The sequence below is a fragment of the Perca flavescens genome, chromosome 18 (genome assembly GCF_004354835.1).
Source record: "Perca flavescens isolate YP-PL-M2 chromosome 18, PFLA_1.0, whole genome shotgun sequence".
Lineage (NCBI taxonomy): Eukaryota > Metazoa > Chordata > Actinopteri > Perciformes > Percidae > Perca > Perca flavescens.
This window is the reverse complement of record NC_041348.1, coordinates 24,227,852-24,242,724: the sequence shown is the minus strand read 5'-3', so window position 1 is coordinate 24,242,724 and position 14,873 is coordinate 24,227,852. Positions and strand designations below refer to the sequence as shown.

General features: G+C 39.0%; 1 protein-coding gene and 1 long non-coding RNA gene across 6 annotated transcripts in view; one reads left to right on the top strand and one right to left on the bottom strand.

The window, feature by feature from the left end:
* ryr3 (ryanodine receptor 3) overlaps positions 1-14,873 on the top strand; it is a 125,948-nt gene that overhangs the window by 13,809 nt on the left and 97,266 nt on the right. For 3 of the 5 annotated variants that reach the window (XM_028604543.1, XM_028604541.1, XM_028604542.1), the window contains exons 2-3: positions 2,876-2,995; positions 9,237-9,341. In XM_028604543.1, the coding sequence (XP_028460344.1) occupies positions 2,876-2,995; positions 9,237-9,341 (225 nt within the window). Of the gene's footprint in view, positions 1-2,875; positions 2,996-9,236; positions 9,342-11,468; positions 11,490-14,873 lie in introns of all 5 variants that reach the window. The other 2 variants (XM_028604544.1, XM_028604540.1) reach the window with 1 other exon arrangement.
* LOC114572787 (uncharacterized) lies at positions 2,735-14,324 on the bottom strand. The gene is made up of 3 exons (XR_003694829.1): positions 13,907-14,324; positions 6,109-6,275; positions 2,735-3,018 (listed from the first exon to the last, which is right to left on the bottom strand). It is a non-coding gene; the product is annotated as an uncharacterized LOC114572787 (long non-coding RNA).

Here is a 14,873-nt window from a genome sequence, read left to right as displayed (position 1 = left end):
AAATTCCCGCTCTACACTTGGAAGCTGGGTAAAGCAGCCACCCAACCTCCTCTTGCTGCAGGCCAGGGCCCTATACATAGTACTGATGCTGCTCTTTAGCTGTCTAGCAGATGGTCCCACTGCTGCTGTGAGGATCACTTTGCCTCAGATTCGCCAGATTCTCTGGCTTGGGATCAAGTCAGGGGTACAGAGAGAGACAGAAAGTGTCTTAAAGTGTCTCGGCTGTGGGTACACATGGTTATTTCATTAGTTGTTGAGATCAGATCATAGCGATTGGATTTTAACGAGAGAACGCCACTATGTACAGTATCCTTTCTTGGCATTAAACCCTCCCATACACACTGGGTATGTACAGTATGTTGGCATTATCATCCATTCTGCTCTTCTTCCTACTGCCTCACACTTTCTCAGATGACTCGGTAGCTTTTTGATCCTAGTGCAACTCTGACCACTTCTGGTTCTGAAACTGCACTTTAAAGTATATGTATTGTTGCCCGGCTTTCAGTGTAGCATTTTAGTGATCTTGTAATATTATATAAGGATTTTCCATACTAACAAATAAACATTTCATTTAATTGGTCCCATGTATACAACAATTTGGCCACCTGTTAGCAGTTTTATAAGCCTTAAAAAAGGCATGCTACATACACACATAGTTATGGCATATGCCACTAATGGTGCCAGGTCCTGGTGGGTTCATAAGGCCACCACAATTTAAAACATCTGAAAAGAAAGAGGTGTATTTACTTGATTTTAAAGAGGTGCCAAGTCTTCGTTTATCCTGTGGCCATATTGAGTTTCCCTATCTGTAGCCTGAAACAACAAGCTGTGCTTCCTCCATCACACAACTACCGAGAAAGCTGCAGCAGTGACTCGGAGCCAACATTGATGTTTTCTGCTATCAGTAATCACCTCCCTGAAGCCCAAAGTTGGGTCTTTGGGTATTTCAAAACGCTGCTGGTATGGACTGCTGTGCCAGCTCGGCCCCTCAAGCCACTTCACTGTGACATTTAACTTTACTGTGCTTCACTTTGTTCATTAAAAGTACTTGAAGATAGACTTTTTATTGCCCTGCAATAGAAACTGACCAAAGTATATCTTTAGAAGGTTGTTGTTAAATCCGAAAGACTTGAATAATTTGCCTTTTTATGGGATCAGCTCTAATTGGACCACTAATGTTTTGTTTATTAGTCGATTTCAGTCACATTGTTCTCTTTAAGCAGCGTTTCTGTGGAAAAATATTGATCACATCTCTAAAGCAGGAATTACTTGATATGTACATAATGGTGATTTTGTTCATCATATTTTACCATTAGTAAAACAATAAAGTATAAAAAGATTTATTCTAGCCTTCAACTACTAATTTGTAGTGCAAGATTTCACAAGAACAGCTTCATACTGCTTGGTTAATAAATTCAAAGTGTGTAATTGTTCAGGTAGACGATAGTACAGTCAGAACCTTTTTGATTGCAAACACCTCCTACATAAACCAGAAAGATGGAGGATATCATTTGTGATGCACCACCAACAATATGAACACCTCACTTTAGGGTTAGGGTCTCCTCCTACAATGTCTGTTTGAACTTTTACATCTGCTGAAAAAGACAAGAAAGTCTCTATTCCTAAAAATATATTCTGGATTTTGCAAAGACACCTTTTCTCTTTGTTTCCATCTGATTTCCATCTGTACAACAGTGTTAAAATTCAAACTTTTCTCATTTTATTGTTGGATACAGGAGACGTAGTGAATGCTTTCTAATGCAGGAATAACGGTATAATGAGGTGCATTCAAGAAACTGGAAAAGCCTCCTTAAATTATTTTCTTTACACAATAGTCTGGCCATGCACGGGGACTTACGGCTTCCCGGTCGCACTAAACCTTCTAGTTCTGGGTCCAGAGTGCCATTGTTTGTTGCCATTGAATATTGTCAGGGTCTGTTATCTCGCCTCCTGTGTCTGTGGGTGCTCTACAGCCTGTATCTAAATCTATTGAGCTAATACTGCTGTGAAGGAGGTGGGAGCCAGAACCATGGCAACCATCAGCTCAGATTAGTGTGGCTGTGTGTGTGTGTGAGCTGGCAGCAGGAGACACACACACACACACACACACACACACACACACACACACACGCACACAATCACTCACTCACTCACTTACACACAAATACAGTACACACCAATACAGTACACAAACAAATCAATATCTGTGTGTCAGTTTGTTGCCAAATGGAGCCAGACCTTCTCGACCCTGACAGATACAGATGTTCATTTATCGGTTGCACTGATTGAATCGAGGGTTTCCTCTCCCACAGAGATACCAAAGGCTGTGTAACAGGTTTAGAAACGATATTACTCGACGCTGCTTTGCTGTTGCTGCTATTGATCATTAGTTTTTGTTCTTTTCTTTTCTGCTGCTGAAATGGTTGTCCGTTTTGAATTTGACAACATAGTTCCTTTTTATCGGATTTCCTCGACAGTTTAATTCAATTTAAAACGCCCTTTGCTTGTGGTTACCCTGTTGCTCTGCGTGTCGTATTTTACGTTACAAATGTATATGGGAATACGTTTCACCTATTCTCGTCCCTACATTTTGTTGGATCAGCCTCCGCCCCATACCACAAAATCGTTTCTTTTATGCCGCTTTTTATGTGGAAGCTTTACGAGCAGCAGTAACCTCCATATGTCAGAGGTGCATATCTGAGTGTCAGTTTGAAAACCTTACAGTATATTTTGATTCTGAGTGAGGGTGGTGTGAGAAGCAAAAAAGCTGAGCCAATATAGATTATTTTCTTCTTGTCCCGTCTTGTTTATTTTATTTGGATAGGTCATTGTCAAAACATTTTTGGCTTTAACGCTCCTCTCTCTCCTCTGGCAGGATGACGAGGTGGTGCTCCAGTGTGTGGCCAACATCCAGAAGGAGCATCGCAAGTTCTGCTTGGCCGCTGAAGGACTCGGAAACCGTGTGTGTTACCTGGAATCCACATCTGAAGCTAAGGTGAGGATGTGCTTTGTTTTGTGCTGTAGATATTGTGAAGACATACGTGGAAAGTCAGTGGCAGTTTGGCATGAAGCAGGCAGCCATAAAAGCTACAAAGTATATTATTGACCTTTTTAAGTTGAGGCAGTACTCTGGATACCTTTGCTTTCTAAAATACATTGGCTGAAAACTAGTTCTAACCACCATCTTTCAAGCTAATAATTCATAGATTTTTCTTTCTTTTAATTTTATGTGTGTTAGTGCAGGTATTCCCAACCTTATTAATCTTTTTAACCCCACAGCCCTATAATGCTAGTCTGACAAGCCAGACCCACATCAAGATGTAGGGTCTGGGAACTCACCATTGGCAGGGCTCAATCCGAGGGGCGGGATAAACGGTTGTCTTTCAGATTCCCTCTGCACGCAAAAGGACAGCTCTACAACCAGGCAGAGCAACGAAGAAAGTAGCGGAGATAGTTGATAGATTAAACTTTTCCATATGCGGTCAGCAAAACTCCGAACACATCTTCCTTTTTTAAGAATGATTTCAGTGCCGTTCTTTGTTCTTTTCTCAAAGAAAAGCTCAACTCCAAGTCTTCCAGAGTCGCGGACAAAGCCGATTCGAAAGACAGCTGTTCCCAGCAGCAGCAGCAGCAGCAGCAGCCATAAGCCCGCCCACCGACTCTATACACAATGTGATTGGCGCGGCCAGAGTTTGGTTTTTCCAGCTCGCAAGCCAACGGAGAGTTGCTAGTCAGATACTAGATACTCCCTCAGTGAGGGCGGGATTCTCAGCTGAATGCCATAGCCATGGCGACGCAGCGTGAAACTGAACAAACTGCAGTGACATCATCTTCAACACAACACTCACTGAATCCTTTCATCGGCAACAACGCCTGCACTTCATCGGTTGTACGCCTTAGTGTAGTTTTGTGGGCTGTCATTTTTTTTTTTTTTTAAATCTTGGTGGAGTGAACAAAACAAATTACGGTCACAATTGATGGTATTTTCGCTATTTAAAAATGGCGGGTTTGTGCAGGATGCGCCAAATGCACAAATAGAGGAGCTTCAGTAAGCTTTCTTCGACACCACCCATCATGTCCCAATGTGTTCATTTAAACAGCTTTTTGAAGTGGATGTTATTCAACATTATTAAATATTAAGTTACTATAATTATTTTTATACATTTTCAATATTTAGGTCAGTTTAGTAAGGTTGCATTTGTACTATTATAACTTGGAGTGGCAGAAATTGGATGTTTCAACCATTTATCCATCACGTTTAGCTAAATATTGAAACTGTTTACTTTAAGTTGTTTAATCTTGATTTTAGCTAGACTTTTATCTAACTATTTCAACAATTTATTCTTACTTTTAGCTATCTATTCAAACTGTTTATCCATCACGTTAAGCTAACTATTTTAACTTCTCTGCCCATTAGCAAAGTTTAACTAGTTACACACTCTTGATAGCAACATGTGGTGTTCAGGTGTTACAGGCCTCAATGTGGATATATGTTTTTAAATTGTCATTTTTGTTTTCAAATTAGTTGAGCTATTTTCACAATCTTTCCATGTATCCCCTGGCAACAGCAGAGATATCCCATGGGGTTCGAGTGGACACCCAGCAGGTTGATAGAGGAAAAGCTGCTTTCTTGATGAAATGACAAAATGAGGATTTACAAAATCTAATATCCAGCAGAGACACTCCTGAAATGTAATTAACTGAGTGCAGCTTCCTCAGCTTCCTGAAATTGGCCCAGATATGAATATTCAGACATTTAATTTTCTGAAAACTAGGCATGTTGTCTCATTTGTTGTTGAATCCAAATGGAGATGGGTTTCCTGAATCTGGATGTTAATTCTGATTAAGTGTAGTGACAAAAAAACGCTGGAGCTGTATTAGTATCTCTGTTTTATATTTGTGTCCCCTCTCATATACTGTACATGTATTACATCTTTCAGTAATTGGATCCTTGAACAATTAAATTGGGACTTTTCCCAATTAAATAGATGCACAAAATAACGTTACATCCAAAGCTAAGTCTGCAGTCCTGTTTTGCTCCTTGGCAGTCTCTCTTCCTGATAGTGTAAATCAAAGAAAGCACTTGCGAGTTCTTTTACTGAAACCCATCTGTATATCCTCTCTGTCCCCTCCCCCCACTCTAATTAAGATGAGCTTTCCAGTTGAATAATGGGGATGAAGTAGACGCCCCTATGGTGCAAAGTAACCTACAACTACTTAGATAAAAAACAATCTGAAAATGGGTGCCTTGGTGGTGCAATGCAAAAACATTCCTGCACCACTGCGGTGACCCAGGCTCAGTCCAACAAATACAACTGACCATGTTCATCGGGCCCGTTATGGATCATGCACTTGTTTCTGCAGTGGTGCATCCCAGTGGTGGTTGGGCCCAGGCAGACAAAACATTAACAAATATGATATTTTGACTACTTTTGTTTTTAGGAGAGTGACGTTTGTTATTGTGACTGGGCGATGAAAATTAGCATTTTGATGTCCGTGGTGTTTTAGCAACACAACAGAGCTGTCAGTGCTCTGTTACACGTCTCATTAATCTTCTTTTCCACTAAATGTACTGTGTGGTTTTACAAATTTTTTTTTGAAATGAATCAGATAGTGTTGGCTCTGGAGAATATGCCTCCTAATTGGAACATAATTTTTGGATACCATTATATGCATCATTAGTCACAACATTTTCAGTGATGTTTGACCCTTTAATAGGGAGCGCAAGAAGAATAGGGTTAACAGTATACTGATGATGTTCTTACTGTTTTATATTTGGCTTCACACTTACTTTGTGTCTGAAGGATAACATAGTCACAACCGAAAAATTCTCCAATGCCAGAATGTTTATGAACCGTGCATATCAGAATCAGTTTTATTGGCCAAGTATACTTAACCTACACGAGGAATTTGACTTTGGTAGGTGTTAACTCTCTATACATTCAACAAATAGACATATCAAGTCATGCTTGATTTAATTGAGCGACAGACCAGTAAGACTTTGAGTTAAACCTGGGGACATGTTTCTGTTCACCCGCCTGGAACTGTTGTTGAGTCAGAGGGCAACACCTGCCGAGCTCGAGGCAGCCCATCACAAACGCCTCTCACCTTGGGTATCACTGGTGACAATGCTTCAGGCCTCTTTGGGTGTGAAATGTATCGACGGTGATGGCTGTGGTTTGGACGAGGGGAGGGGCTGTCATCTGCTGGCGGATCTCAGGGGTTGACACCTCATTTCCTACACTCTAATGAAGCCTGGCTGCCTCCTGCTGCTGCTGGTAGGAAGAAATGAAGCCGTAGTGAATTAGATCCAAGAAGAGTTGTTGTTGTTAAATATGATTTTGCTCCACATATTTACTACCATGACATATTGTAAGCTTGGGCCATTAGTGGTATCATTCATTCATAGATTTGAATATTCAACCCTGGCCTGGACTCCGGGCTTCTGCGTGATGATTGGAGGGTCTGACGAAAGCCTGCATCTCCTTTTGATTGACAGCGATTTTGTACTATAACAGTCACCGAAGCTATTCGAGCAGAGCTGAGCTCAGTCCGATGATCGCGGATTTTGCAAGTTTAGTCGAAAGACGAACTGCTGCAACCTATTTCTTGGTATTTACTTGGCGAAATTGCTAACTAATTGCTTTCATACAATTATATATCACATTCCTTGTTTCAGTTTAACCTAATTCCCACATTTCCTTCTTCGAGTTTAATATCGTTTCGTTAGATAATTTCTTCATTCATTATCATACAGTAGGCAAGGCTAGTGTTGTAGGGGTGAACTAGCCAGCTAGCAAACTGTACATGATGGCAGACAATGCTAATATTGTCGACCTGATTTTGGCAAAGGCATTTGAAAGTCTTCCTTACGAGGAGAAACTTAGAATTAAACAGCAGGGCAGATCAACACCTAAGATTGATTTTGTGCAAAAGATAGGGCACTAACTAACTTTATGTATGACAAAGTTAGCTGGCTGACAAAGAAAATGTACTGCTGGCCATGCCTCTTGATAAAACCATCTCACGGATATTATAAATTATTATTATAATAATTATATTATTATTATATAATATATATTATTATAAATAAATGGACAATTTTTATGATGTAGGCCGAAAATGAGCTTCCCCTATTTGAAAGACCAGCAGCTGCCACTGTAGCTTACATGCCTTTGCAAAGAGGAAGTCAATAGGATTTATAGCAGACAACCTTGAGAAGATTGAATCCTCTAGATTGTTAAATGCTGTTTGATCTTTTGAAGGATCACTTTACTCATTTTCACGGCTTATATTAATGTATTGCGTTAAGCTCCCTGCAGACTTTCTAAAAGGTCACTGTGTCTGTTGAGACAGTGTCTTTTTTTTTTAGTCCCAGAAAAGGGAACATGTTCAGTATGTCTGCTCATCCCTGGAAGAAGTATGATAATTGGAATATTGGCCGTGAATAATTCATAAGAGGTGTAAGGTCTGTGGCAAGTTGAGAGTTATCACTGTGAAAGGTCGTATGACACCACAGGTGTAGCTGTTTCAAGTGTAGCTGCATCCTCTTGAAGGCAAAAGTAAATATTTAACAGACTCGGTCTCAAGTTTTGTGGTGAGATAACTAGATTTTGGGGCTGCTAGCCTATAAGAAATGTCCTTTTTATATGACATTTACTAGATTCTTTGTCACTGGAAATGTCTTGTCTTGGTGTAAAAGCAATCAAATGATGAAACTCTGAGTAGACAACATGTGTGCATGCTGTTGGTTGCAGCTCACAGAACTGGACGCATGCACACACAGCGGGTTTGTGTTGAGTTACAGAGCAGCGCCATCCTCATTATCACCCAGCAGCCCTCCCCTCTGTTCACATTTCTCACTTAACTGCAGAGGTCAAGGGTCAGCCGGTTGTGTTACCGAGTCAGGGCATTCACATAACACCTTTTTATATCATGACTTGTCCTCTTCTGCGGGGAGAGATAGATAACATGTTATGTGAAGCTGGCTATTGTTGTGAAATGTAATATTACATTTAAATAATATTTGATAACACTTTACTTGAAGGCATCTACATAAAGAGTGACATGACACTGTCATGAACACATGACACTGTCATGACACATGAACCCTAACCCTAACTTGTCATGACAAAAAACCGAATGACACTTAATGACAGAAGCGTTATGTCATAAACGTTTATAATGTTTCTTGGCAGTGTCATGTCACTCTTATGTAGATACCTCCAAGTAAAGTGTAACCTAATATTTGGATTATTCAAAGAAATGAGGGTGGGTATATGATCTGATACGAGGGTGTGGGAGGTATTATGCGTTAAGTGTTATTGATTAGACGTGTGCAGTGTAATGTTAATCAACAGTGCCATCTAGCACATCACAAGGTAAATTCATGTTTCATACTTTGACATGCAGATGCAGATAATGAACAGGTCCCCAGGTCTGTGTCTGAATTGCTTTTGTGTAATTTACTAGCACCATTTAATCTCAAATGCCCAATTTATATTCTTCAGTATTCTCTCTTTGCATTTGCTCTTTGTAAACTTTTAATGCATGCTGCCAAGATTAAATACATTCAGTGAGGTTCATTCAGACAAACTTAAACAATTTACTGAAAGTCTGCTGTAGCAGGAACCAAACAACGCTGTGTACTGAGGAATAAGCCCTATAGCCAAACCAATCACTGCTCATTGCGGCCGCAGGCTGCACGCCTTTTGACAGCCAAAGAACAAGTCAAAGCAAAGAACAATCAGAATTATGTATAAGCACTATTCCTCACTGAGCAGCTTAATCCATTCAGTTGGTCTGTTCTCTCAGATCAAGGCCTGGAATTCATTTAGTAACCAATAACTGCTGTGGAAATAAATATGAGAATGTAGATACATGACTACATGTGTCTATTTAATCAACACACTTTACAGTACTGCATCTCCCTGTTATTTAAGTTTAATTTATTTAAGATGCATAAAGAGGAATAGAAAATAATAACGTATAAGTAGCATTACTGTCACCAGAATGAATGTGACATGACAGATCCCAGCAAACGTGCTATACAGTAGAAAAATGTCCATAAAGGCAAAAAGCGAGTCAAGGAGAGTAAAGTCCTGATGCATTGTTTTTGTACCCAGGTGAGGTGTTTTTGCTCAAAGCACCTTGTCAATGCCTCTTTGACTAATATTTATTTCCCTTTGTCCTCTTCTCCTTCCTACCCTCCCTCTTTTCTTCCCTCCAACCCGCAGTATGTTCCTCCAGACTTGTGTATTTGTAACTTTGTGTTGGAGCAGTCCCTGTCGGTGCGGGCCCTGCAGGAGATGCTGGCTAACACAGGGCCGAACAGCGAAGGGGTGAGTACTACTCTCCTTCCCACTTATACCCCACCAATTCTCTGTCTCGTGCACATACAAACATGCATACACAAACAAAAAGTAAAATTGACATACACGTTAAAGTGTCATGAACCTGCAAAAAATAGGTGTTTTTTAAGTGTTTTTTTTTAAGTTAATAAAAACCCTAAATAAAATTCACTTTACTAGTTGTGTCTTAATGAAACAAGCATAAACAGTGTTGATCCTTATCAGTAACTTCACTTCAGTCCACTTATTTTGTTGCCTTAAATAATAACTAGTCACATTACAAAGTTACTCTTTATTAAAAGTAACTATTATAACTTAAATACTTACAGCACGTGCACAGTGTGCGGTTTTGAGTAGAAAACATCAGCAGAATCCCCACTACACAGGGGCATTTGTTTTGAAGGTATAGGAATTGCTCTTGACAGAAAGTTTTTAAGATAGCATTAACATGATAGTATTGCCAGAGAGTAGGCTTCCATGTGTTAAATATGGAAAGTCAAACATTTTTGTATAAATCTGAGAAAGTAACTGATTATTTGGAATTTCTGTAAAAACTGTAATGAGCCGAGCACTCTAATGCATTACCCATAACACTGTGTAAATCTTGATAACCAGAAACCTTCCTTTAAGCACGGCACTGCATGTTGTTGCCAGGTCTAAGATATCTGAATTCTTTAATTGCTCATTGAGAGTGTGATTATTTTGTAAAAACTTCTACAAAACTATTTCTGGACTAAATTGTGACTCTGAATAGAACTGAATGTTAAAAATCAATAAGTTGGTTGGATTGCATCCTAAAGGCAAAGCAGACAGACCACATCTTGCAATACTATAAACTGCGTTAACACTGAGAATTGCAATTTAATTCTAAACAGAAGCAGTCTCTTTTCATTCCCTGTTACACTTTTCTGTTTTGCAAAAAGATCAGAAGACAATGATAATGAAAGGCCGTCAGGGGTCAAAGAAAGGATGGAAATTATCTGTTACTGCACTGCTGCATCCACAGCCTCCTTTCTCCTTAACCTCCGCTCTCTTGATTTACGATAAACAGTGCTTGTCTCTTCCTCCCTACTCTGCTCCAGCTCACTTGACATGTTTTATTAGAGCAGGTAAGTAATCTTTAATCAGAGCTTTCGAGTGCCACGAGGGTGTCATCGACAGGCAATGAAGCACTACAGTGGGCTACGTGTGGGCTGTAAACCCGTCAAATGCTCATATTCACTCATGTTGCTGCACTGCAACAGAGTCATTTCAGGTGTCATTTAATGTCATCACCCAGCGCTTCTAGACCCAGTGGGGGGAGGTCAAGAGATGAAAAGGGATGGCATCGCGTTCGGATGAATTGCTAATTTGTTTAGGAGAAAAACAAAGAGAAAACAGCGCTTAATTCTCTTAATAGATCCCAGCATTAAATTTGGACTAACAAACCACAACATACAAGAAACTGCTTCTTAGTGGTGGTGTTTTTTTCCATTACTGTTCCTGTTGGAAACACATGGTCTGTGTCGATTTTGAAAGCATTCCTCAATTGATGGGCCCAATTATCATTATTAGCTAATATTTAGGACAGACCATTATTATGTAGGAACAGAAATGACAAAGCTGGTTGATGAATCATTGTGCAGTACAGCTGCAGCAATTAGAGAAACCTGAGCATGACACAGCATTACGGTGCTATTTGCTGATGAAGATTAATTGAGTACAAATCCCACAATACTACTGCCAGATAGCCCAAATTGTCTGTTGTGCTGGATGGCTTTGGCTACCACTGTACTTTCATGCACAATAGCCTTCTGGCACAGATGGTTCTTTAAGTGTCTTATTTTGTGTACCGCTTGGGTCCTCTCCACCGGTAATTCAGACCTGCATTGTTATTAGCCTGGGTAACAGATTTGTTTTGTGCTCAACATTACAACATTGTTGGCTGGCCTTGTTTGGCAAGACACCATGAAGTTGGCTTGAATACAAACTCTCTGGTAGCAAGGCTAATAACTCGCCCTTCTCTTTCCTTTCCACTATGAGGGCCCTCTTCTCTCTATTGTTGCTCTCAGATTTGTGTAATTAACTGCTTCACAACTCAATAACACATTATTTTCATTTGTATTTGTGTGTTACTAGAGTGCTGACCATGAAAAATGGGTAGGTCCATCAGTTCATTCATCCATCACGTTGTCATTGTGCATGACAGACTGCCAAACGAAAGGGTTGAATTTCCGGGCACTTTCACTTGAAGTGACGCCCATTTCTCGATTGCCATAAAAGCGGCATTTATAGTGTGTGGAGCATTTAGTTTAAATGTCCATGACAGATACTGCAATGTAGGGAGACATTAACCTAATAGTAATACATTTCAAGGTTTCCATCTCAGCACATATTGTGCAAATGGATATTAAAATACATTTATTTCCATGAGACTCCCTCTGGATAGTAAATTAAGCTTTCACCTCACTGCAGCTCTTTTTTACATTCTCTTTCCCTCAGCCAGTCTGGAAACAATCAATTAGCTTGTCACAGATGTCTCTGAACTTTAAATTATGGCAATCTTGAAATAGACGTTGGTGCTGTCACCTTGTGCACAGGAGTCAAATATTTTGCCTCGCCTCTGAAGACTACTTTGTGTGCAAGTGTGCAAGCACTTTCAAGTGAAAGTGTCTGCTTCTCCTTTGCTTATACCTTTTTTAACTTTCAATGCAATAGGATTCAGGCCTTAGTATACAGCTTACAGTTTGTGCTGTTAAAAGATACACACATATAATTTACATTGCTTTTGCTTACCAAAGATAGTAATGACTTCCGTTGTTTATCTATTTTACTGAATCTAAATCAAAGGATTTGAAAACCCACACGTTGGCAGAAAACTTACTTTGTGGTTTGCGTGTGCTGCTCTGTTTTCTCTGGGTTTGGTCTCTAACATCAATTCATTTTAAGGGTATATTGATATGAGGAAATGCCCTGAAATCACTTTTGATTTCAGAGTTTGCAAATGCACTACTGTTGAGCAAAGCTGTTGTAGATGATCCAAGGATTCATTATCTGTTCTTCATATAACTCATACAACAAACTGGACTGCCAACACGCTACACTTGAATTGTATTTTTTTCATACCTCACTTGTGGTTATTATTTTTTAGAATAACATGGCCAGATGTATAGGTTTTCTTCGTTTTTTTCTCCTAACTTCTCACATATTACACATCAAGGTCGGTGTACATCATATTTTGATGGACTGTTAAGAAGTAAATATAAAGCAAATGGAACACAATCACTGTCTCATTATGCAAATTATTTGAAGGAGAGGGCATTGAATATATGAGAATCAATATATCAGATGGTACTTAGCAAATTAGTCTGCCATGACTCCCTTCTTCAGGGCCTTGAAAAAGTGATTAGTGTGCTGTTTCCCATGCTCAGGCTCTTTCATATAAGATAAGCTATTGCTATGAAGTGAACATTTAGGTAAATTACGTAGTCATGGTTTAGTGTAATGGCTCTGTCAGGCTTTATTAGAAAAGAGAAAGCACACTTGTTCTCGTAAAGCAAAGCAGGCAAGGAAATAAAAAAATCACAGTGTTCAGGATGTTGGCTCAGTGATCAGCCACCAAAACCATCCATGTGTTTTAGGTAGTTTGTATTTTACACTGGCCCATTACACTGCTTCTAAAGTCATCAACAGTAAAAGAAATTAAAATAAATCAATAACATTGACAATGGTTTAGAACTGGTTAAGTGATTTATCAGTATAAAGTTTCAACGCCAAATATTTTCTGCTTACAGCCTTTTCTTTTTGTAAATTGGATTGGCACTTTTGGCACAATGTACAGACCCCAAATATTTTTCATGTTAAATAAAAAAATAAAATAAAATACTGCACACTTTTTGAGGTACTACTATTTCTCTTTTTGCGACTGCTACTCCACTGCAATTTAAAGGCAAATATTGTACTTTTTAGTCCACTACATTTATTTGCTAACTTTAGTTAGCCTAGTTCCTTTGTGATTATAAAACAATATATAACCAAAGTTATAATACAATAACATATTATTCTGAAGTAGCCTACTTTTGCTTTTGGGACTTAAGTATATTTTGACAATAATACATACTATGCTATGCCTACTTTTGTACTCTTATTTAAAAGTTTAACACTGCGGTATTTCTACTATACTATTTTTTTTTCTGGTTTTAATATAATATATAATATATAAAAAAAAAGCAGCGCCAAGATGGCCTTATTGTAGTGATGATGACAATCAAATTACTTGGCACTGTCTGTGGAAATACAATAATAGACTATAAACATAACGTTACGTGATACCCCGAACATAGTTTGAAGATTTATCCCGCAACCACAGACTGTAAATATTAATTAAATATCAAATTATTAATGATCCTAAAACAGATGGCATAGATGACGGCTGACATATGACATGATGGGATCATAGATTTGTGAACGCGCCAACATTTAAAGTTAAATGTCCAAAGCTAGCTACCCCGGAAGGTTGAGGTAAATATTTGTGAGTAAAACAACCATGAATACATTATGTAACGTTGCTAACTCACCGAAGGGATTTTCAACTTTTCAGAAACAGTTCAGAAGAATTTACGTCGATGTCAGGCAGTCAAAACACGATTTCGGATTATGCAACTCTCCACAGCGCTGTGCGATCTTTAACCATACAAAAAAATAAAATAATCAAAGATGGCGCTTAATCAATGCCGTGTTGCCGTAGCTCTGGGTTGCTCAGTGCTGCCATGTCTAGAAGCTGGGTATGTTGCATTAGTTGTTTTTTTTAAGCTAGGTACATTAAATAGCTCCCAAATAAATCCTGACTGCAGCGTTCTGGAGCGATGTTGTCAACCTTATGGTGATTTTTAACGCAGTTTGTGTTGCTATTCTAACGCTAAGGTAACTTTACCATAATTATGTAAATGGGGAAAGTGAACAGAAAGATTATTAGGTAACGTTAGTGTTGCACCTAATTTTAGCTAGCTAGGTGTAGCTTACACAAACTGGCAGCAGCGTGATGGGGTCCAGTCATCATTGAATTCTTATTAATTGTTGCTGAGACGTTTACAATAACCTACCTGTCCTCTGGTAGTGTTTTTTTTTTTTTTTTTCAGTATTTGCACCGAATGCCTATGATGGTTCCTTCACCTAAAAGCAAAGCCATCCACAAATGTAGCTAATATTTGCTCAGGACCAATTTTAAGCTAAATGGTTACAGTAGAAAATACCCATTATCTTCATTACAGTTACTGACCTGGCTAGTGTGCATATATTAGTCAGAAAAGAAAGCCTACATTGTGTGCTGAGTGTTAGTATGGAGTTTCAGAGCAAGCAATCTACCATGACACAAAGGATGACTTTGGTGTCTAGCTTAATGTCTTGACACAAGTTGTTGACCTGTGAGCCGATTACAATTCCAAAATCTTTCAGCATTCATGTAAGACACAAACTGTACACCCCACCTCTTCCCCTAACACATACATGCGTAGAAAAACATCAAACTTCTCTGTTTGTATCTAA